This window comes from Hipposideros armiger, unplaced genomic scaffold, assembly GCF_001890085.2.
Source record: "Hipposideros armiger isolate ML-2016 unplaced genomic scaffold, ASM189008v1 scaffold_391, whole genome shotgun sequence".
NCBI lineage: Eukaryota > Metazoa > Chordata > Mammalia > Chiroptera > Hipposideridae > Hipposideros > Hipposideros armiger.
In genome coordinates, this window is record NW_017731741.1 from 1 (window position 1) to 25,717 (window position 25,717).

Consider the following 25,717-nt stretch of genomic DNA (forward strand, 5'->3'; position numbering starts at 1 on the left):
TTTCAAAAAAACTCATTTCATTTGCAAAATGTAAAGATATCTTCAACTTCCTCAATCCAATTGCTTACGTTTGTTCAGAGAACACATTCACAGTTGATGAATTGTCCTTGAAAACCTGACCACTCACAATAACTTTTATGGCTTTCCTAAACCAGGGGTAAAATAAAGCATAAATCAAAGGGTTTATGGCTGAGTTGTAATAACCACACCAACAAAAAATCTCATAAATATAGGCAGGTGTTATGAAGCCCATAAAAGCATCAATTAATGAGTCAATACTATAAGGTAACCATGAAATCAAAAATGCTATCACTGTGATACCCAGGGTTTTAGCTGCTTTTCTCTCTCTCTTGGCCACTCTAGATTTATAACTGGTTGATGATGATCCTGTTTTACCACCGATAGTTTCAATCTTTTTAGCTTGTTGTCTAGCCACAAGAAAAATATTACTATAGAGAATTATCATAACAAGGGTAGGTAGAAAAAAGGATAGAAAATCTATCAACACCCAGTCTTGATTTACAACAATTTGACAACCCCCTATACAGTTGAGGGCACTAGATAATTCCTCTAGCCCATCGTCATTGACACCTGTATAGAACACGGTGCCACTGTACACAAGGGGCAGGACCCAGGAAACGCCGATGCATATCCCTGACACAGACACCGTGAACTTGGTCGGATAGACCAGAGGGTCAGTAACAGCAAAGTACCTGTCGATGGAGATGAAGCACAAATGGAAGAGAGAAGAGTAACAAAATGCCACATCACAGCACGAGTGAAAAACACAGAAGCTTCGCCCAAAGTACCAGCAGCTCTCCACCGACCTGACCATGCTGAAGGGCATCACGGTCACCCCCACCAGAAAGTCAGCGCAGGCCAGGGAGGCGATGAGGAAATTGGTGGGAGAGTGCAGCTGCTTGAAATGAAGGATTGATATCATCACCAGGAGGTTTCCAAACACGGCCAGCACAGCCCCAAAGGCAAACACTGTGTAGAGAATCAGGCGGGGTCCGGGCGAGTAGGGAGTTTTCACACAGGACCCGGTCACGTTCTCGTAGCAGAGCTGCGCAGATGCAGAGGGGGACGAGTTGCCGCTCATGATGCTGCTCTTTACATTTGAAGAATGCTGTCCTTCTTGATTATCTCAAGAAATATAAGATTCTAATTCTCAGTACTCCTGGGGGAAAAACATAAATACACCAGGATGCCTGAGGAAATTATCCGATATTACTAATTTTTTAAATTTTTCTATTATTTATTATAAATCTCAAATGTTTTCTATAACAAAATGCAGTTCAACAAAAATTATATTGTACAAGATTACTGGGGGGGGGCTGGAGGGGTGGGAGGTTAATTTTAACAACTAATGGTTGGTTCTCTTAATTTGATAAAATTCCCTTTTAATTAAATATATATATTTATTTTTACCTTCAGAGTTTCTCTTTGCAAGAAGCACTGATATGGGAAGTAATTATAAGGCTGAAGGATCAACTCCTGTTTATTTCTATGCTGTCTGACCTGCATTCCTGCCTAAAGCAAGCAGTGCTTCCACAGAAATAAATGCCATTAATGGGAAAATCCCCAGATGGAATCCCTATAGTACAAGGTGTGAACTTAGAAGATTATTTTCAACAGTGATTAAGAAAGTTATTCTACAAAACAACTCTTTACATCAAATTGGGTTAGCTGTTAGATTTCTTGGGCCAAAGTTTCTTTCTCCCTAGACTTGAACCTTTCCTCTATTCTCAATCCTGACATGGTCTCCTTACTGGGTTTTTGTTAGAGATACAATAGGGTGCAAACAGTGAGAGTCAGTACTTAGCTTTTTCTTTCCTGTCAAGAATCATTTTTTGCATCTGCGGTAGTTACCAACAAACAGAAAAGATAACATACATTGAGGACAACTTGAGATTGATGAAATACATTACACCAAAGTCTTAAAAAACAACATGATATTTAAATACACTAGCGTTTTTAAGGTTCTGGTAGAAAATAGATCTGTTCTCCTCTCAAGATATTTTCACTGGAAGAATATTTGCAAGTTCTCTTCATGACTATGAGAAATGGACATCGCACCATCTGACTGCACATTTGTTTGTGGTTCCAGGTAATAGGTATATATACACAATGGAACACTATTCTGCCATCTGAAAAGATAAAATAGTGTCATTTGTGACAACATGGATGGATCTCGAGATTATAATGCTAAGCAAAATAAGTCAGACAGAAAATGTCGAGACCCATATGACTTCACTGATATGTGGGATACATTGGGTTGTCAGAAAAGTCGTGACATATTTTTTCTATGTTTTTCGTTGCAAAAATGTGTCACGACTTTTTGACAACCCAATAAAACTGAAAACAACAAAGGAACAAGACAAACAAATGAAGAAACAAAAACTCTTAGACACAGACAATAGGTTAGTTTACCAGAGAATGGGGGGCAGAGAGGTGGTTGATGGGGGTAAAAGAGACCAAATATATGGTGATGGAAAGAGAGCTGACTCTGGGTGGTGAATACACAATATGATATATAGATGAGGTATTACAGAATTGTACCACTGAAATCTATGTAACTTTACTAACAATAGTCACCCCAATAAACTTTAATTTAAAAAAATAAAAATAAATAAATAAAATAAATTTTTAAAAAAAGAACTTCCTGTTCCCAATACTAGAAGAAGTCAAAAGGAATAATGAGCACAAAGTTGTAAAATGGGAACACATTCCTTGGTAATTTCCCATGCCCGGAATGTTGGAACACTGCAGACAAGGAAAAGCCTTGTTCAGCCTTTCCAAAGAAGGGTTCAGGACTCTCACCAGTGCAGAGCTGACCTTGCAGATCTCTGTGAGCTTGCTTTTCAAGTTATAAAGTGCCATAGGTATTGTTATTAATCCACCTGGCCAGCTGATTCCTAATCAAGAAAAGTAATACTCTTAACCCAATAACCTTTTAGATTCCTCCTAATATTTCCTGAGAGTCGAATTTTGTAAAGCAATGTCAGTCACTCGTATATAGACAAAGGCCTATGCCAGGCTTTCTCAGCTTCAGCACTATGGACGTTTGAGTTCAGATAACTCTTTGATGTGGGGGTCTGTGTACATTGAAGAGTTTTTAGCAGCATCCCCACTACTAGATGCCAGTAGATGCCAGTACAGTTCCCCCCAACATTGAAAACCAAAAGTGTCACTAGATGTTGACAAATGTCTTCTGGGGAGCAAATGCCTCAGTGGCCTGTTCCATTGAGAACAATTATTCTAGGCAATAAAATAATATCACATAATACTTGCCACTTTTGGTAAAGAAATAACTTTATATGTCCCTCCATTATTCTGAGCTGTATTCATTAATTAATTCATCTGTTTAATACACATTTATTGAGTGTCAAGAGCTGGGTGCAAAGTAATGAACCAAACAAATATGATCTCTATCCTCATGGAGTTTACAGCCTTGAGGGGTGGGGAAGCCTTTAACAAGTAAACAGAGAAATGGTTATGTGAATATAAGTTTTGAAAAGTATTACAAAGGTGAAAGACAATAGTTTGTGATAGTGAAATAAGGACCTAGACAAGAAGGTGTAGACAAAAGGGTTCTAAAAAACAGGGTAAGACAAAAATGGTGCTTCCGTATTTTTAAATTATAATATGATATACACCAAAAAGAAGAAATGGAAAATGAGTAAAAAAATACCTTGGGTTTTCAGACCTTTGTTAGCAGACAGAAACAATGCACATAGAATATTATGCCAGCAACAAAGAGAGACAGAGAAAGACAGAGATGAAAGCCAAGCTGTGGTACGGAAGTGGGAGTGAGGTGGGGGCATGAAGATTTTCCAGGATGAATCTGAACAAACCGTGGATCTCCATAAATTAGTTTATAAAACAAAAAGCTAGATATCTTCCAATTTTCTATCCACTCTTATTTGGTAAAAGTTAATATTTGGCAATTATCTGTTAGTGTCCCAAACTTTTTAACCAATTTTATTATTTCTGAAACCCAAATTTTCTAGGAACCACAGTCCTGACTCATTAGTAGCAAAGGTGATATTTTCACAGGTAAGCCTTTAGTGCCCCTCAAAACAAACCAGAGCACTCTCTGGTCAATTACAAATGTCTGAGATAGTGTAGCCTCTTCTAATGGACACAGATGTGCAAAAAACCAACTATACAGAGAAAGCAATATCAATGTCCACTACGAAAAGGATTGTCCTGCACTTTTCTACTTTTTTTGCTATACCATTGAAACTTATTAGTGGACTCTACATTATTTTATACTGTTTGAGGTTATTCTATGAAGAGAAACTAGCCTCGAGCTGAGAGGGTATGTAAATTGGAAGCTCTTAGTAAGACCTCTAGAAATCTTTCACATGTATGACTCTTCCTATCTTGCTCATAAGACCATCTTGAGTAAATGCATTTGCATCAGATAAAGATCAAGATTAAGCAGTGATCATGTTTTTCAGGGGGTTATGATTCTAGCACCAGGGGCAAACCTTGGAGGTAAACTGGTTGTATCATCGAAGTTTTCACTCTCATAGCTTGCAGGCTTTGAACTTTTCTAAGACATTTCTAAAATAAAATAAATAAACCATTAAATAAGCCATCTCCCGAATGGCTGAGAGTGTGACACAGTTCTCATAATGACAGAGGTGGGAAAAACATGTGTTAATGATCTCTGTGGTCTTGCCAGGGCCCAATTTCAGAAGTTTGTTAATGAGAGGAAAGGGTGAGAAAGTTTTGTACCCTTGTCTCTTTTGATTAGAGCTAGAGGTAAGCAAACACAAAGCAGGGTCAAAGTTTTAAACTGTAAATGAACAGTGGTTAATATTGATAATATACAATCAATATATTAATTATATATCTAATAAGAGTTTCAGCATTTCTTTAAGTTAGTGTATAACTGAGTCAATAATCAACTGGATTCTTACATAATTTTTTTGTGTTTAATAACTATTTTTAGAAATGTGTGTTAGCCATTTATGGAATACTTTGAGTTGCATGGGAAACAATACAATGTTATATTATCGCCTATCACATTCTCCAAATGAGCTCTAACAATTCTTCCTTCCTCATCCCTCCATGAGATCTCAGGCAGACCTCATAGTTATCCAGTCACTCTGAGTGTTAAAGATTTTCATTCTGGTCCATTCCAGTTTAAAACTACACTCTATATCTAATTGAGTATCCTTGTCCTCCCTGTGCCCTGGGCTAGTGGGATCTAGGCTTAAAAAGCCTGCTTGTAGGGAAGAGGCGTGTCTGATTTGTTCATTCCTTATCCCACCCTCCTTTTCTCTCTATTTCACAGGGAGGAGAGAGTAGAAGAAAAGGAACAGCATAATTTGACACCCAATTTGGTCTCCTTGGAACCTTCACTTGGTGTTCATGACCTCTGTGTAGTGAGCCCTCCCATAATGCCCCTGTCATGCAGTGCCCATCTGGTGCTTCAGACTGCCCAGCAGGAGGCATTTCCATTCCCAAGTTCCTGATCTTGCTGTGATTAGTACTATCTGATGTTTCCAACATCCTCCTCCAGCCCTGGGATGTGTCACAGACACTGTGCGTCCTGAACTGGGAGACCTGCCAGAAGGGCCAAGCCTCTCTGGCTTCCGTGAGTCTAGTACCCACATGGAACTCATGCATCTTTGCCACTTGAAGCAGTGACAGTAGGGGCTTCTCTCCCTGCCAGCCCAATTCTCCTCCCAGCCACCTCCTCTAAGTCCACTTGCCTCTGCTCAATGTAAACACAGGGCAGGTCAGTGAGATGATTAAACCAACAGATCTAAAGAGCGAATCAAGCTTGAATCATCTTCCCAATATATTGTTCAAAGGTATGGTCCCCTGGACAAAGGGACCCCAGAAGCAAAAGCTTGTAAAGTTTCTACTCACAGACAGACTCTAAAGAGAAAGTGAAAGAGGTCATCCGGAGTGGCTCACCCACATCAGGGAACTGGACAGTGGGCAGGCTCTCCCAAATGACTCACACATGTACGTCATGACAGGGACTACATTTGATCGCCTGCCACATGCAGGGCATTGTCCATCAGGCCTTTGGCACTACCAGGCCGAATGAGAAAACTTTTCTCTCATTATTAACATTCTCCTTATTCCATTGGTGCTCTGCTGTGGAGGGTGGATGGGGTTACAAGAGGAAAAGAAGAGTGGAAGGAAGAGTGTAAAAGCAGAATTATATTCATACTCTTCCCCACACTAAGTCCCCAAGAACTAGATTAGGATATCACTGATTGGGGTAGGAAATGTAAGAGTGCTAAGCTGGATGTGATTTTAAAATTTTAATCTGAATGGGAAATAACATTATGGGCTTATAAATATTGGGGAGTGAATGGAAAGCAGTAAGGTCTGCCCCGAGTGTTATTAAAAAATGGGGAAAGGCTTGTCGATAGAGCAAATTTCCCTGTGCTACTAGGTAACATGGGAAAGCCACTTTATGTTTGTGATGCACCCAGCTCAGACTGTCCCAAATCTAGGGACATAGTCAATAAGCCAGACTTTCTCGCCAGGCAACAGGGGAGGATGAATCTAATGAGTAGAGTTCCATGTCTTCATGCTCTTCCTGAATAATTTGAAGAATACTTCCCACCATCTTATCATACATTTGGAGAGATCACCTTTCTTTCTTAGAAAGTAAATAATTAATGAAACATATTCATTAATTCAGAACACATTTTAAATATTCCCTATTTAAGCTTTCATGATCAAAAATAAATTTATTGGTGACAAAGCACTCTTCAAAATGTAACCTCTTGATTTCTATGTCAATATTCAGAGTTGATATTTCAAAACCCTAAAAAACCATATTGCAAGATGTCAGAATGGATGCTATTCTGAGAGGCAGAGCAGGCCCTGGAGATGGCCTCCTTTCCTTTGTGTTGATCTTTCAGTTGCTAGAGAAGGCCCATCTCACTTCAGTGTTTTTCCCTTCTCTCTATAAATTTGTCCCATTAATTCCAGGCTGCATTGCTTGCCCTCCAAGGCTTCAAATAGTTGCTCTATATGTTCAATTGAGCTTTATGATTGTTCTCAGTGGAAAGGGCGGTTTGGTACAAGCTATTTCATCATGGCCAAAATCAGATGTCCTCCCTGTATACCACAATTTTGTTAGTTTGATATAGCTTATTTTGTTATTTTGTCATATTCTTATCATCATTCCTTTCATAATTTTTTCTAATTTTCATTTTAATTTCTTCCTCATCCCACGGGCTATTATATTGGATCATTTTTTCAGCATGCTCAGATTCTCTGTCTCACACTTGACTTCTTATTCTGAGTGATCCAGTACTATGGTCACCAAATCCATTAGTGCCATGTAGTTCCACCCTCTAAGGCCAATTTTCAGAGACTCTAGCATCTCCCACCACTGCCAGACTCAAGCAATATGAAAATGTACTTTCTCAAAAGCTACTGAAGTGGTCAAAAAAAGATAATCTGAAGTTTTAAGAAATAAACTTTCTGTGACATGAATTTTGACCTGTGGGAGATAGTAACAAGGGGCAGCCAGCACATAATAATATTTTTGTATACTCTCTCAATAAACTTCTATTTAACCACTGCTTGAGTTCTTGGTAGCTTGAGAAGTAGGGACCAGTAATTTTAGGATCTAGAATGTCCATTTTATAAAACGGTTTATACTTCTCTACTGAAGTTTTCAAACTTCATTATTATTTCCTTGTATAAGTATGTGGTATAATCCAAAGTCACAGAGTGTATTTCCATCTTAAGTAAACTAAATATGCATAAGAAATACATGTTTGTAATCAGTTTCTATGCTGGGGAAAGTATTATTGGTGTCTTGTACTAGTTCTCAATAGCATCGTGGCAGACTTAAGACAAATTTGCTTTTCATCATATCACCTGCAAATAGTGATTTAAAAAAAGGATATTTTAATTCCTTATTTTGGATTTTCTGTATCTATTTATTTCTCTTGTACAACTGCACTAACTAATACATCTAAAACAACAACATACAATGTGGTAATATCGAACCATCTTGTCTTTATCTGGACTTTAAAAACAATGTTTCTAAAATTTCACTTCTAGGTATGTGCTGAATGTTGGTGATAAATGTATTTTTATCATATTAATGAAGGAAACAATGAGCAATCAGAACTTAAAGAAATAGAATGTAGGCAAGATCCAGGAACCCTCATCATATTGCTCAGTATTAACATCATCTGGTGTCTTAGTTCACATTATCTTGAGTGATAACATGATGGATTTAGCCCAACATAGTGATGAGTTTTCCTGGAATCATGCCTCCAACTCTAATTATTGTAGTCATCTATGGCCAAGGAGGTTATCATGTGGTGGTATTATATGCTTTCCTAATTAGAAAGCCATGATCAGCATATCTGACATAGTCATACTTAGGAAAGACTATCATAAAAAAAAAAGAAAGAAAGAAAAGAAAGACTATCATGAAGTATATAGAAGAATCTAATCTACTTTTTTTTCTCTCCTCTGTGAACTTCTACATACCCACTGCTTGTTCAAAAGAAATTCCATATTTAGAATTCTATTGGAGGTTTCTGTTATCATTATAACAATAGATTATTTGTCCTGGCCATAGGATAAATTGCAAAAATCTTTAATTTATCTTTGAACTTTTGTCATATTTATTCTTTTAATTTAATTTAGCAACAGTGCAATTTTATGAGACATTTGTAGAAGGGGACTATTATCCAAATCTTTCACTTAACTTTTTTCTATGTTTGTCCTCTATAATTTAAAAATAGGGAACATCACATCATTTTTAAAAATCTGTTACAGCTAATCTGATCTAATGAGTATCTTAAGTGATAACATGTAACTTCATTTATTGACTGTTATGCTACTGATCTCCTCATTGTCTTCCAATTTGCCAAGCCCAATTCTCCATTTATTGGGTATTAACCCTCTTGACAAAAACAAACAAAAAAAGTGTTCATACTCCTGTCTGCCTACATAAGTCCAAACATGCTTGAAGAACCATCAAAAGTCTTTCTACTCAAAAATAAAGTCTTTTTTAATAATATTTTTAGCCCTGCAGGCCATGGGGCCACATGTGGGTGAGAAGACAGTGTTATAGGAATGACAACACCAAGTACCAGCCTTGTGATGACAACCAGTTCTCTGTACAGAGGACTCAGCATCTCTGACACTGTTTTGGTCCTCAATAGTGTAACTTAAAATGTGTTGCCCATATTACCTACAAAATTACTTTCCTTGAGGAAAATACTGTATAAAATACTGTATAACATTTTTTTATCCTTAGTAATTCCTGACACAGGTATTGTGTATAATTAATGCTCAGCATCAGTTTGAAAGCAAAGGAAAGTCTCAGTGAAAACCAATGAGAGAAAAAAAATGCTTCAATCATTCTAATTAAGCCACTCCACAGATAAACCAAAATGAAAAAAGAAAAAAATATTTATATACCACTATTCTATTACAATTTAGTTTCATTATACAAAATACTCTAGATACATATTTTAAAAAAACTTTTATTGAATCAATAGTGTAAAATATTTCAGGAAGAAAAATATAAAATTATAGCACACATTGTTTATACTCTTTTTAATAGAAATTTCTTTGCAGTATTAGCATTAAATTTTTGACTCCAGAACATTCTGGGGAAGTGAAATACATACTATTTTCAAGTGATAATATTTGGTGTAGAAATGACCACTGCTGATGTTAATTGATGATTTTTCCACTTGCAAAACTACTGGCAATCTGTAATTCACACTTGATCCCAAGGCTGAATTATTGGTCCCACGATGTTACAAGTGAACATTCCAAGATTCTGCCCAGCCATTAAGCAGAAGAGGCTTCCTTGTTGCCCTCAAAGCTCACAGAAAATACAGGCATTAAAAGGAAAGGGGAAAATAGTCGCAGAGGAGCAGCAAATAAACAGACCCTTGGGTAGTGTCATCAAACCTAAACTGTGTCTACTATAGGCTGAATCGTATCCCCCAAAATTCTTATGTTAAAGTCCCAACCCCCTGTACTTCAGAATGTAACGATATTTGAAGATAAGGTCTTTAAAATGGTAATTAAGTTAAAATGAGTTCTTTAGGGTGAGCCCTAATTCAATATGACTGGTGTTCTTATAAGAGGAGTGCTTACATTTATTAGGTCACAGACACATACAGAGTAAAGACCATGTAAGGACACAGAGAGAAGACAAGGGGGGTTAATCCTCAGAAAAAATCATTCCTGCTGACACCTGATCTTAGAATTCTAGCCCCTAGAATTATGAGGAAATAAATATCTGTTATTTAAGCCACCCAGTCTGTGGTACTACGTTATGACGATTCTAGCAAAACAACACAGTGTGGTAAAAAAAAAACAAAGAAAGACTATCTGAAGATAAATGAGAATTGAGCATAAAAGAGAAGATGATTAGAGTTTTCACAACCAAAAATGAGATTCAGAATTCAATAAAATTGGAAGAAACAAGAGCATGTGTTAAGCATTGAAACAAGTAACATGGAAAAACATTTTATCATTAATTATTTAGTATTGTAAATATCTTTACAATGGTTTAATGGATGCACCTTCCCATAACTTTGTTCCTGGCTAATTTGAAAAATAATTCCCCAATTTTGAAAGGTTTTATACGTTTCTTATATTTAATTTCATTGTAAATTCATAATTTTGAAAATATCCTTGAATTTCTTAACTCAGTGCTCACATTTATTCTGAAAATAGACTAATGGTTGATGAGCTATCCTTGAAAAATTCCCCACTTAAAATAACTTTTATGGCTTTCCTAAACTAAGGATAAAATAAAGCATAAATCAAAGGGTTCATGGCTGAGTTATAATAAGCAAACCAACAGCAAATCTCAAAAATATAGGCAGGAGTTATGAAGCCCATAAAAGCATCAATTAACGTATCAATTGTATATGGTAACCATGAAATCATAAACACTACCACTGTGACCCCCAGGACCTTAGCTGCTTTTCTCTCTCTCTTGGCCACTTAGAAGTGATGAAGACTTTTTTCCTTGACAATATATTCAGGACTTGAAAATACAAATGTGACTTGCCATTTAGGATAAAGATAATGGAAATGCATTGGAAGAAAAGGAGAACAGATATTAAAAGTGTGACGTGAAAACATTTATTCAGTTGATTATCTACCAAATTCTTCTTGGCAATGCTATCTTATCTTCTCTTTAAATTCTCAAACCTAACTTGATTTCAGCCCACTCTTATTCAGGAACTTTGCTTCCCTATTATTTGAAAATATGAAATACACAATTTGAAGATTGAAAAGATGTAGGGTTTAAGGTTGCGTAATGGAGGCAGAAATCAATACCAGGTTTTCAACTTGCCAACAAGAAAGATAAAGTAAATAAGGGAAAGAGTGCGTTTAGGAGGGAAAGATGATGAGTTAGACTGTATTGATTGAAGGGACATAAAACAGGAGTTCTTCAGTGGGTAGTGCAGTCTATAAATTTTCAGCTCAGGAAAGAAATTGTGCCAAGATAATTATTTGGGATTCTTCAGCATACTGGTGTTTCTGAGGTCTACGGGTAAATGTGATTGCCTGGTGCGCACCTGACATAATGCCTAGAATGTATCAGATACTCAACAAGTATTTGGTGACTGGATTAGGGTGTGTGCAATGAGCATGGAAGGAACTGGAGGTGTACCAGCTTCAAAGTTATGTCTGAAAGAGTAGACAGAAATACAGACAGAAGAACAGGAAAAAGGAGTCCCACAGATAACATGCAATGAAACAGGTTCATGAAAGAAGGCATGTCAAGAGTGTCAAATGGTGACGGTGGGTCAAGTTAAATAAAAACAGGATTGTTTGTTGGCATTAACAGCTAGGTAACTGATGAGCATGATTCCACCTATTCTGGTGGACTGTGGGACAGAGAATCCAAGCTGCAGCGGCCTGGGAATCACTGAGATTAGGCTGGGAAGGCAACTGCGACCATGAGCAATGGCTGCTATTTTCAGAAGTCAGCTCTAAAGAGAAAAAGAGCTACATAGTAGATAGCAGGAGACATGGATTCAGAGAGCATCCATGTTGGTATTCTTGTTCTGGTTTGAATTTATTTATTGGTTATTTTACTCTGGGATGCTAAAGACGAACTAATGAAGAATGTGAGACCAATGATTAAGCTCTGGTAGGAAAAGTTTTATTGCCAAGCAGGAAAGCAAATAAGTATAGATCCAGGCTCTGGAAGATTAGGTTCAAGGGAATAGATATGGGGGAATATTTTTTAAAGACAAAAGGCTATGACCTATCCTATATCAGGACAGCGAAGTCTCTGAGTGCTGCTGATTGGTTAATGATGTCTTGGTTCTGTTTGTTAGGTAAAGGGGTGTTACAGCCACACATGGGATGCCTGCCTTAGAATTATGGCGTGTTAGTTTCCTTTTGCTGCTGTAACGAGTTACCACTAACTCAGTGGCTTAAAGGGACACAAATTTATTATTTTACAGTTCTGGAGGTTAGAAATTTGAAATGGTTCTGATTGGACTAAAATCAAGGCATCAACAATGCTGCGTGCTTTCTGGAGGCGTTAGGGGAGAATCCGTGCCCTGCCTTTTCCCATTTCTAGAGGCCACCTACATTCCTTAGTTTATTGTTTATTCTGCCATCCATAAAACCAACAGCATAGCATCTTCAAAGCTCTCTCTGACTCTGACACTGATACTCTTAGTGATCCCTGGGATTACCGTGGGCCCACTTGGATAACCCAGGACAATCTCCCCATCGCAAAATCCTTAATTTAACCACATCAACAAAAATCCTTTTTGCCATGGAAAGTATCATATTCACAGGTTCTGGGGATCAGCAGGTTCTGGGCATAATTGGGGGTCCATTATTCTGCCCACCGCAGGCATCTACCTACCTGCTGCTGATGGGAAGTGTGACCCATGGGTGAAGGTGAGCTGCTGCCTCTGGGAGGCGCCTGTCTCTCATGGATGCCCACAGCCAGCTCTGCAAAGTTAGAAGGAACAGCACCCTTCGTTAGGAGACAAGCTGGAAAACAAAATTTCCAAGTTTTTACCTCTTAAGACCAAATACCTTACTCAAGTTCAAAAGGAAAGACTAGAAGATATATGCAGTCAGATAAAACATGCTTTTTGCCTTCCACCTTCATGCATACTTCTCAGATAAGGCAGATTTCATTAGGACTTTCAGTCCAGATGGCTCAGTTCATTATTTCATCAATCCCTGTGCTCCACGGAAAAGGCAGGCATATAGAGAGGGAGGAGGGGAGATACAGCAAAGTTCATAAATAAGATAATCTTCTCTGTGCACAAGAAAAGAAACAGGAACACCAAACATGAGCAGAGCTGACAATGAGGTTGACTACCCCAGACAATGAGGACCTAGAGGTTTCCAGGTCCAGAAGCAACAGTGGAATTCGGGATTTTGACTCCTGTAAAGGGGCCTAAAAGTGTTCATCCCACACAGGAAATTATGCGCAACTCACTGCTTGAAGCCAGGGGCTGGGATGAGGCTGCTCACCTCATAGCACATGTGAAAGGATGCTGAAACAAAATGACTTTGCTCCAATTGTACCCTGGACTTTGGCTTTTAGAAAGCTACTAGCTTAGGGAGAAATAAAGACTCAAATATAACCAGAGCCTGTTATTCCCTTCTTAGAAATAATTTATTCACATCTAGGTTTGAGTTGATGCTGCCAAATCTTTTTCAGTTCATTATACTTGCACATGATAACATGTTATTAAAGACTGAATATTTGCGTCCCCTCGAAATTTGTATATTAAAACCTCATCCTCAATATGATGGTATTTGGAGGTGGGTCTTTAGGAGATGATGAGATCATGAAGGTGGGGCTCTCAAGAATGGGATTAGGGTCCTTATGAAAAAGGTTCTGGAAAGCTCCCTGTCAGATCATGTTCAGTTTGGGCAACCATTAGAAGAAACTCAGGGAGGCTGCTTGTGGCCTGAGTCTACCGGCCAAATAGCACTGGCTACCCCAGACCTAGTCTGACTTCCCCGAGTACTTAATGGATTAGTATCCCCGGGCATCCTTTTAAGCCATTTGCAGCACGTAATTAATTAGGCCATTGGTTAGGAAACTCTGCCTTACATAGCAACCTGATGGCACATCGGATTTGGACTAACGTTTTCAATGCTTTATATGTTCTCAATCAAAATCTATTGGTTTACCTTGACATGATTTATTAGCATCCTCAAAATGATATCTTTATTATTCACTGTGTCTTTGTAACAGACCCAGAGAGATGCTGCTCAGATATCTCTTTAAGAAGGGAGTCGAGACCACCTGGGCATCCTATGAAAGGTCACATTGATTTATCATATTGATGACATTATGTTGATCAGGCAGGATGAACAAGTCGTACCTAGCACTCTAGGTACCTAGTTCCTAGCCTTGGTAAGATACATGTTTTCTAGAAGTTTGCAGATAAGCCTTATGCAGATTCAGGGGCCTTCTACTTCATTAAAGTAATTGAGCATGTCCCATCCTAGGTAAAAGACAATTGGCTACATCTCATAACCACTACAGCACAGAAGGAAGCACAATACCTGGCAGAGCTCTTCAGGACCTGGAAACAACATATTCTACACTTAGGAACTGTGCTCTGCTCTGGTCCATATACTGGGTGACAAAAAATAGCTGCCAGCTTTGCATACAGCCCAGAGCAGGAGAGGACTCTGCAACTGATATGGGCTGCAGCATAACAGCCATACAATTTAGTGGCCTTGTGGTGCTGGAGGTGTTAGTAGTGGGAAGAGATGCAGTGTAGATTTGATGGAAGGCTCCAGTGGAAGAAACTCAATGTAGTCTTCTGGGGTTCTGGAACAAGGCCATGCTATTTACAGTGAAAGATAAAACACCTTTTGAAAGACAGCTTTTTGATGTTACTGAGCCCAGGCAGTAATGGAACCCTTGACCACATGACACCAAGTGATCATGTGTCTTTAACTCCCCATCATAAAGTGACTTTTCTTGGATCTCCAAGTCATAAAGTTTAATGGACCTAGAATAATTCTTTATAAAATGGAAGAGATACACCAGTCAGAAAAACCAACAGCACTTCTCAGAAATAAAAAGACATTGGCATTATATAGGAGCTGATATTTATATTTTATTATATTCACACATACACTTATGAGTGCACACACACAAGTGGCCGTTGTAAAGATTAGCATTCGATAGTCTAATGCCACAGGGCAATATTTCATCAGTTTCTAAGGACAATACCAAGCTAAGCAGCACAGACCATTTTAAAGATAAGAAAATACACGGTCCCTGTCATGACTCATCTTGGCTAAATTTATGAGGCCGGCAAAATCCCCACCTGCCCTGTCTATGCTTTCTACCATCTCCTAGGGGCTCCTTTGCCTCTCTGGCTGTCATCCACCTATTTGTGTTTGTTCTTTCCCACCAGAAATATGAACTGCTGAACAATAATTATTTGCTGACTGAATTAAATGAGAGTATCACATTATCATTTCCATTTTATAGGTAAGCAACTAAGATGCACAAAGGGTAAGTTACTAGGCAAGGTGGAAGCCAGCAGATGGCACCGATGGGATTCAAACCCAGATAGCCTGGCTTTCGAACCTCACTCTGGACTCTGATGTTGTGTAAGCTTTTGCAGATAAAAAAAGGGGCATGTTTTCAAAATCAGCCTGCCATTTACAATCCTCACAGTAAATCTCTGCAGTATCGCCTACTATAGTCCCACATTTAAAAAAAAACAAAAAAACAACAAAGTATTTATTAAAATACAAAAGTCAAATTTAGCAAAAAACACGCAATGTTGGAGCAGGGAAAAATAAAGGCTTTATCTGTTTGAACACACCGAAAGAACAGTAAAAACAGCTTAGAAGTCTGGAATGAAGAAGTGCATCTTACGCAATCATAATATTCTTCCCACCCTTCCAATATGAATGTAAGTACTGGCATAAAATATTAAAAACCAGAGAAACAACCTGGCGAAATTATTCAAAAATCACAAAGCATGAGGATATTCCCCATAAAGCTCAATAAATAATTAAATAGATAATAGAAAAAGTCCTGGGGGAAGGGAGGGCAAAAATTCTAACTATATGATAGACTTTAACAGCAATAGTTGAATTCTAAAAGTTTAACTAGAAAATTCATTATTTAATCCAAAACTATCATTCTTCTCTTAACAACAAATGATAAATTTGACACAAACCCAGTTTTGATGTTAAAAGGCTGTTCATGTTTATTACTGGGGGAAAAAAAAGAAAGAGAAAGAAAGGATGCTCAATATTATGGAAGTTTAAATTCTCTAGCACTTTTTCTCATTAAACATACAATTATTTTTACTGAGAGATTAGACAAAACTTATCAATAGACTGAAACTGGATTTTTCCTGAACTTTGCTTATTAAAAATTTTCTATTTTAGAAAACCAAATAAAAAAGAGTTTTTTTAAATGTGTAAGACTACTAAACCATTATTTAATGAGTGAAAATAAAGAACAATTAATTATTCATTTGCTTGAAAAGTATCTTTTAGGACTTACTAAGTGCAAAGCACTGTGCTAGGTATTGAAATAATGCGGACAAACAGTTTTTAGCAAATAAAAAGTACATAGAAAGGTAGTATTAATATTAAAGATCAAACTACTTTAAAGTGTAGGAATATATCTGTTTAAAGTCTGAAAATATCTAAAAATATATTGTTCATGCACTGGAATAGATTTAGTTTTAAAATACTTTACTTCAAAATACCTTTTAAAAGTACAGAAACCATCCTTTTGTCAACATGCGTATTTGAACATAATAAACTATGTTCTCCAAAAGTGAGATATAGCACATAATTACACAATCGCTATACATAGTCTTTGTGAACACAGTCTCTCTACAATGGAGAGAAGCATTGCTAAGGCTCAGAAAACACAAGAGTCCCAGTGTTCTTCAGACAATTTTCAATTACTAGGAATGTCCACATTCCAGCTTTCTATAAAGTCATTTTAGATTTAAAATGATTTCAAGAATTTATAATCTCATATTTACCTCTGAAACAAAATATGCTTTAAAGGAGGTTTTTGTCCCCAAATAATCTAACATACAAATTAGTCAGGAGCTTTTTTCCTCCCTCTCTGTATTTTAGACAACTGAACATTGGTAACGAGAGTGGGAGGGACTACAAAACTTCAAATTATTTGAAGAAACAAATAGAATATTCAGAGAAGGTATTAGAAATTACCACAGAAAAATACTAAACAGAAAGTAATTAGGAAATCTTATTAATCTATCACTAAATTCTGAAAAAACAATGCCCAAATACATGAAACTGAAAAGTGCTTTAGAACAACTAACTGCTAAATGTAATATCCTCCTACTTATCAAATGATTACACTTGCTTCTCTAGATCCAAATGTTTAATTTTGCACTTGAACTTAAGTCCATGTTAGTTTTGAAGTCCCCGCAGTAATTTTGTTAATCTGTATCTGCTTCCTCAGAAAATAAATTAATTGTTGACGAATCACTCCTTAAGACCTTGCCACTTATGATAAGTTTTATTGCCTTCCGGAACCATGGGTAAAAGAAAGCATATATCAAGGGATTCATTGCTGAATTATAATAAACACACCACACTAAAATCTCATAAACATAAGGGGGAGTTATAAAATCCATATAAGCATCAATCACAGCATCAATAATGTATGGTAGCCAAGAGACAAGAAATGCTGCCATAGCAATACCTAATGTTTTAGCAGCTTTTCTCTCTCTCTTTGCTACTCTTTCTTTGTAACTCTCTGAGGAGGACTGAGTGTGGCTGGCTGTACTTTCTATCTTTCTAGCCTGATGTTTAGCCACTAAAAATATCTTACCATATAGAAACACCATGGCAACAGTGGGTATAAAGAACAGAAGAAAACAAAGCACAACCCAATTTTGATTCAATGGAGCCTGACAGCCTCCTACACAAGTGAGAGCCACTACTAGTTCCTCAATTCCTTCTTCATTGGCCCCTGTGTAAAAAATAGAAAAACTGTATGTGACAGAAGAGAACCAAGAGAGAACAATGCATATTGCTGACACAGAGACGGTAAACTTGGTTGGATAGGTCAGAGGATCAGTCACAGCAATATATCTATCGATAGAGATACAGCATAAATGAAATAAAGAAGCAAAACAGAAAGAAGTATCAAAACATGTATGGAATTTACAGTAACTCTCCCCAAAGTACCAGCAGCTCTCCACAGACCTCACTGTGCTAAAGGGCATCACCGTCACTCCCACCAAGAAGTCAGCACAGGCTAGAGAGGCAATAAGGAAGTTTGTAGGCGTGTGCAGTTGTTTGAAGTGCAGAATGGCGACAATGACCAGTGAGTTCCCAAACACGGCCAGTACAGCCCCCAAACCAAGGACTGTGTACAGAATTGCTCGAGATCCCGGCGAGTAAGGAGTTTTCACACAGGATCCATTCACATTCTCATAGCAAAGCTCCACAGCTTCAGCTTGGGAGATATTGTTCAGCATTGCCTTCTTGTTGGATTTATTGTAAAGTTCTCAGATTTCCTATTTCAGCAATTTAATACAAGAAGGAGATGGCCATTTAAAACACTCGGGAAGAGAAAAAAAAAAGTCTCTAGTTAAATGAAAGTAACTTTTGTACCTTTTTTTTTTTGGTTTTGGTATATTAACTATAACCTCTTGGTCTTTCCAAAAAACATATATTCTCAAGTTTTTAATATAGTTAGAGGGGAACTTGTTGCTGAAAGCCATTAAAATTGCAGTCAAATTTAGTACTGAATAAATGGCTGGCAAGATACTTAGTCCAATGATATATTTTATCATTATATATATAATAGGATGTAATTGGGTAGTCATTAGAAATATCCCTTTATTGTGTTACTTTACCTTTGAAATCTCACCTGTAACCACCAGAGCTGAGAAGTAATTAGGCTAGGCTACCAAAAGCTGAGTTTTATTTACTAAGTTATTTCCCCTGAGTAACCATTTCAGCAATAATGACAAACTGTGCTTCATTTTTTTCAAGAAGGAAGAAATAAATTACATCTTCTTCAAATTATAACCTCAAAAATCCCTATAGTATAGAGTGTGAAGACTGAGGAAACATTTACTCATAATAGCTTACTAAACTTATTTGAGGAATATATTTCTTTTATTGCTTATATTTTCAGAGTTCACAGAATTTTTTTCTTTTTATATTCACTCATGGTTTGAATAGCTTGAGATGATTTGGAGAACTATTCTTATGAAATTGATACTAATATAATGAGTGTCTATTTTCCAGGAAAATACCCAGTTTTAGATGTCTAAAATCAATATAATTGATTAAAATGAATAGTAAATCACCTAGCCCTTCACCTTTCCATTCTTTAAAAAAAACAACAACTATGAAACAGTATAACTTGGAGTAGACAACATCTGGAATGGTCTGGAGGGGTTTATCTAGATTAGCCATGTCTAGAAGAAATAGATTTATGCTGTCTTCCAAGGTTCAAATAGAGACAAAACAATATTGAATAATTAATTTTTACTTCATTTAACCATGAAAAAGTGAAAGTTTATATCTAAATCTTAGTCTTTGAACTAGAGAGATTGGACTGTGTTTATTACCATTAATCTCATCCCATAGGTTTGGCCTCTGTTGAAACTGTAGGCTCCTAGAAAAAGTTATGTGCATACACACGGGTATGTGTACCTTTTAGCTATATATCTATACTATCTAGGTAACAGGCTTCACCAGTCTGTGAATTTTAAATTCGTTTGTATATGTGTGGTGTGTGTGCGTGTGTGTGTATACACAGATGTTATTTGCAGGCTTCACTAGTCTGGGAATTTTAAATCAATTCATTTTTACTTTTATTTCCTGGTTTATACTTTCTTCAGTCCTCGCTGGTTTGGTAGCATAAATCTAAGTCTTTTCCTTACAAAGTATCTCCCACTTATGACTGGGAGTCCTCAGATGAGTGCATCCATCCATGTGCTCACAGTCTGCCTAGCCAATAAAATCACCAGGTGACACTCCCACATCCTGAATTCTTCTTCTACTCCAGCTGTCCTGACACAATCCAAAACAACTGGTTTTACTCTCAAGCTGGCTAAAGGAATGTCACCACTGCCACCAGAGATACTACCCTGACTGAGCAGTTTGAGGGTCTATGTAAAAGATGCTGTCTCCAAAAGTTTTAGTACTCCCCACTTTTCTGGTGCCCACATAATGCTACTGTTGCACAAAAGAAGAGTGATACTCCCTCAGGCCTTGAAACTCAGGCCTTGAAATAGTAGCCTTCAATCCTACAGTGTCTTAAAACTTATCCTTCCCTAGAAGCAAAGGCAGTTGAGGAGTAATGAGGATTCCTAAGACCCACATATTGGTGTTTAATACCTTTCACTGTAACAGGAACTAGGACTTCTCAGAGAAATGACTTATCCAAGCAAAGGGACAGGGAAGATATAGTAAGAGACTGGGATATATTTTTATATCAGAAACTAAGGAAGAGATTATTTTTAAATGTTGGAGTATTTCATAAAGACATTATTGCAGCATGAATGGGTTCCCACTGGCCAAATATGTGACAATTTGAGTGGCAAGATAATTACGGAGAGTAAAAAATTATAAGCCATTGGGGAAAAAAATGGGAATCGACGAGACCATAATAATTAGAGAGAGAGAGACACAAACATACATACATATATACATATATCTATCTATCTATATATATATATGTATATATATACATATATATATACACACACACACACACACACACAAATATCTACATTGGGGAGGACTTTTCCTTACAGTAAAACACCAAGTTTCAACTGGTAAGTGCTAGAGTTGAAACATCATAATTTTGTAACCATCACATTAATGTTGATTCAGGCAAGAATCATCAATGGATGGCAAATCTGGCTAGGAGGGGTGGGGAGATGAGGTTTTTGATGAGATGAGCTATTTCTATGGTTTAAAGTGTCACCTCTCAGAGATTACTTAGTTCCAAAAGGAAAAATAAAGTAGCTATATAGTAGAGAAATCAAACAAGACCTTGACCAGGTGATCAAAATTAACGTCACCAGTGAGGGACCAATGGCCAAGTATGCCTCTGGATATGATGCCCTGAGAAGCATTATATAATATACATAGTATTTCAGTCAGGAATGCATAACCAGAATCTAATCCTGAAATTTGAGGCAAATCGAAGTTGAGAAATATTCTATTTTTAAATAGTGGGGAGGTTTATATTGCTCAAAAAATGTGTGTGTCATAAAAGGCTGAAGTACTATTTCAGAATAAAAGAGACTAAAGGGCAAGACAACTAAAAGAAATATGTGATCCTAGAATGAAATATATTAGTGGGTCAATTGACAAAATGGTAGTTGGTTAAAAACATAGTATTGATGGTAAATTACTGAAATATTTAGGGCTGAAGGGCCATGATGTGTTCAACTTAACTCTCAGATGGTTCAGGAAAAAAAAAAATTCACACACAGAAAGATAAAGAGGGAGACATAACAAAACATTAAAGCAAACAAAGCAAAATTTTAATAGGTGAATCTGGGTAAAGGGTATATAAGTGTGCTTTGTATAACTTCGTGCAATTTTTTTGTAGGTTTAAATTTATTTCCAAATAAAAACTTTCTTTTACAAAAAGCAATTTAAAAAATTGGACCTTTAGTATCTCCATTTCCATTTGTCAGCTTGTGTGAGCCCCTCTCAAGCCTCACTACCTCACCCAAATAAAAGCTCTCCACAAGCAGCAGTTCAGGTTCCCTGCCTCAATTCACCTCTCCTCTCCTCTCCACCACCACTTTAAATGCAAACCGCCTTCAGATGCACTCTTGTTTCCATAACGTAACAATTTATACCCACAAATCATAACACTTCATGTCTATGTTCGTATTTCTGGTAACTTCATGATTTCTTTGAGAACAATAAAGAACATAAAATTACAGTATATCTGAGGGTTTACCTACAATTGTTACTGTACTTATTTTTCCTCAAAAGGGAAGACTAGTTTGCCCCAAAGATATATGGATTCTCTGGTTCCTGAGACAAAAAATTAATTGGACATTTTAAGTGAGTGTTTGCTTCCTGTCTCCAAAACCTTGTCTTAATTACCTCACTAGTTAACTATCTAGTCAACTAGATAACCCTGCTTAAAATTACAAAAATATTACAGTCTACTTTTAAGCAGGGTTATCTATTGAACATACGCATATGCTTATATTCTTATGTCTGCCTATCTTTCTTTATCATTATCCCCACTCCAAATTATCCCTCTCTCTGAGGCCATTTGACTAATAAGAATTGTTGTTAAAAATATTTTTGTCCTAGTAACATCATTCCCATGAATTAAAGAAAAAGAGCATGTGAAAAAAAATCCAAGAACACTGGTCTGGTGGAATTTGAAAATGGGAACTGGTACTATCTGTTACATTTGTGTCTAGGACAAACATTTAGAAATAGAATTTAGTCAATACAACAAAATCATAGACTACAGATATAAACGATTAATTAGGAAAAGCACAGACATAGAAATGCCACCTGACCTCTTCAAAAAGATGTGATAAAAAGTTCCCTTACGTTCTTTTTTACTTTCCATGATGCTGGAAATTCTAAGTAAAGTGTCATCTTGAAGAGCAACCAGGAAAGTGTATCTTAGCAGTGAGGAGGAATGTGGTAGAATATTTTTTATATCTAGGATAACACTAGACCCATAGACAATCCGTTCTTGCCTAGCACAGAGCACAGGGCTGAGTGAATGGGAAATCGGACATTGTACAATAGAAAGTTCAGAACAGTCCAATGTTTGTCAGGTAATCCTAAACACAGAGCAGTCACAGGCCAGCATGAGGACAGGGTGTGTCCCTGAAAGGAGGGATGCCAAAGGAAATACTTGCCAAGTGTCAGGTCCATATGGTTACACTTCTCTTTTAACATTTGCTCTAAAATCTTAATGATTCTTTATAAGACTCTTGGACAATTTTTTGAAGCTTTAGAGCAGAGGGGACATAATTGTGTGTCCTTGCTGGCCCAGTGCTCTTGAAGAAGAGTCAATTGATTCATATCTCAGATAGTCTAGAACAGAGCTATCTAATAAAATTTCCTGAGGTGAAACATTCTATAATCCATCTGATATGACATCTACCAGCTACCTGTGGTTACTGAATACTTGAAATGTGGTTAGTGTGACTGAGAAAATGATTTTTTTAAATTTATCATTAGTTTCAGGGATACAAAACAACATAGTGATTAGACATTTACACCCCTCACAAAGTGATAACCCCACCGAGTGTTACTAATCATCTGACACTGTACATTTCTATTACTGTACGATTGACGATACTCCCTATGCTGTACTTTACATCCAGTGAATGACATTTTTCACAGAACTAGAACAAATAATCCTGAAATTTATATGTAACCACAAAAGACCCTGAATAGCCATGGCAATCCTGAGAAAGAAGAACAAAGCTGGAGGTACCATGCTACCTGATACCAAACTATACTACAAGGCCATAGTGATCAAGACAGCATGGTATTGGCATAAAAAGCGACACATAGATTAAGGGAACAGGATAGAGTCCAGAAATAAATCCATGCCTATATGGTTATTTAACCTACAACAAAGGAAACAAGAATATACATTGGGGTAGAAACAGTCTATTCAATAAATGGTGCTGGGAAAATTGTTTTGCTTTTCAAAGTTTGTTTATTTAATAAGCACCTATTACTAAGGCATAACAGTGGGGGTAATTAAGAACATAGACCTCAGGTTTAGGAAAATGCATACTCAAATTGTAGCTCTGTCACCTACTTGTATATAATAAGGTAATTAATTACTCAGAACCTCAATTTTTAGAAATCCTAACTGTGGTGTGAGGAGAAATATTTGGACATTATTTTGTTGCATCATTTTTTTCTGCTTTATAATCTTTCTCATCTCCTTCTAGCACTACAATTACACTGTATTAAACCATTGGATATTATCTAACAAGTCTCTGAGACTATGCTCTTTTTTTTTTCCCATTTTTCCCCCCCCCCGGTCCTAATATTGAATAATTTTTCATGATCTATCTTCAACTTCACTACCATTTTCTCTGTAACTTCCATTTGGCTAAGTCCACCTAACAGTATTTTATTTCAAATATATTTTTGTCAGTTCTAGAATTTCCGCTTGGTGTTTTTAATTCTCTGCTGAGATTTCCCATGTTTCAGTCATGGCTAGCATATTTTGTTTTACTTCATTGAGAGTAATTATAAGAACTGCTTTAAAATCCTTCTCTCTTAATTCATGTTTGTCATCTCACGCTTGGTCTCAATTGATTTTATTTTTTCTTGAGAATGTGTCTCTTCTTCCTGGCTCTTTGTATGTTGGATAATTTGGGACTGTATTCTGGACATGATGAGTAATAAGTTGTGGAGAATCCTGTCAAAGGTTCAGAAATAGCAGAAGTAAAACCCACAAATCACTGAAGTAGTCCTTAATAAAAGTTTTTATTAGGCACACATCAAAAGACAGTTCATGAAAGAGGCGCACTGAAATCAAAACATGGAATGAGACTCGGGTATATTGTAATAAAGCACCTTATATAGTGTGAAGGCAGTAACTGTTTATTTTCACAATGATTGGTTATAATACTAGAATTTTCTTAAATGATAGGGAATTGGTTAGTGGTTACCTCATGCCAATTTTGAAAACAGTTCAAGTTTTGCTTATGATTTCCAGAGGCATAAGCAGGAAAGAACCAGGTCAGATTAGTCTTCCAAAATAAACTAAATTAAGCTTTGCATGTATGACTAAAATGGTTTCATCTGCTCAGAGAAATTTCGAGGCTGGTCTCCATTTGTGTTTGGTTTTAACACTCTGAATTCCATAATTTTCTCTGCTGAGTATTATCTGTTTTTAGTTAGTGGATTCTATTTCTTGAGTGGCAACTCCTCTTAATTCAGAGCCACTATCTTGGTCTAAACTGTTTTAATTGGTTTGGCACATGTGTCCTTCAGTCATCAACCAGAGCTACATATAGGCAGACAGAATTTAGGGATCTCCAAATTGGCTGTTCCTTTCTGAGATTTCCACACTCTCCCCAGTGACCACAGTTACTCTGGATTTTGGCTTCTGGTTCTCTAGCCAGAAAGACTGAATTCTCACAAGTTCCCTTGCCAACCCATCTGCCATGCTAAGATTGGCCATAGGTTAAAAAACATGAAAATGGGAACTTAACTTTTTGTACACCCTTCTTCCTTGAAACATGTCTTCCCACCAAAATCAGTTTACTTGTGTTCACTCTCCGATGCCTTTTGGTAGCTGTCTCTTAAGTATATCCAAAATGTGAAAGAGTTGTTTTATCTCTTGGCTCTTACCCAGTAATTAACAGAAGCATGGCCGTCATACGTCACGTCTAAAAGCATTTCTCTTGTTCTCTGATTTTACTTTTGTTATTGCAGCTCACTCTTGTTCTATTTATGCAATTCACACTTGAATCTCTCTGTGAGTACTCATAAGAATTGTTTAAAGATGTCTTATTTTCTCGACATTATTTGTGTTTCTTCTTGGATCAGTTGTCTCATTTGTTTATCTTCTTCATTTTCTTTCCTTTTATTATTTTCCTCAGTTATCTAGGCTCACACTGCTGGGATTTGTACTCAGCTCTATCCCATTAATTTATTCTTTAGCCAAGACTTGACTGCCTTCCTGACTAGATATGGACTCTCCCACATATCCGCTCGTCCAGTT

The 25,717-nt window shown here is 37.0% G+C and overlaps 2 protein-coding genes across 3 annotated transcripts; both read right to left on the bottom strand.

The window, feature by feature from the left end:
• Positions 1–64: 64 nt before the first annotated feature.
• Positions 65–5,915, bottom strand: LOC109393839 (trace amine-associated receptor 6). The gene is made up of 2 exons (XM_019663468.1): positions 5,890–5,915; positions 65–1,180 (listed from the first exon to the last, which is right to left on the bottom strand). The coding sequence occupies exon 2, from the start codon at positions 1,100–1,102 to the stop codon at positions 65–67; it is 1,038 nt and encodes a 345-aa protein (XP_019519013.1). The 5' UTR covers positions 1,103–1,180; positions 5,890–5,915.
• A 4,861-nt stretch (positions 5,916–10,776) lies between these two features.
• Positions 10,777–18,487, bottom strand: TAAR9 (trace amine associated receptor 9). Of its 2 annotated transcripts, XM_019663514.1 has the most exons (2): positions 17,705–18,485; positions 10,777–10,958 (listed from the first exon to the last, which is right to left on the bottom strand). In XM_019663514.1, the coding sequence occupies exons 1-2, from the start codon at positions 18,483–18,485 to the stop codon at positions 10,777–10,779; spliced, it is 963 nt and encodes a 320-aa protein (XP_019519059.1). The 2 variants fall into 2 exon arrangements, with proteins under 2 accessions (XP_019519059.1, XP_019519058.1); XM_019663513.1 differs by lacking the exon at positions 10,777–10,958 and having other exon boundaries at positions 17,439–18,487.
• Positions 18,488–25,717: the final 7,230 nt, after the last annotated feature.

Bases quoted from the DNA above. Each gene is read 5' to 3' on its own strand.
- TAAR9 (XM_019663513.1), bottom strand. From the start codon at position 18,485: ATGCTGAACAATATCTCCCAAGCTGAAGCTGTGGAGCTTTGCTATGAG.
- LOC109393839 (XM_019663468.1), bottom strand. From the start codon at position 1,102: ATGAGCGGCAACTCGTCCCCCTCTGCATCTGCGCAGCTCTGCTACGAG.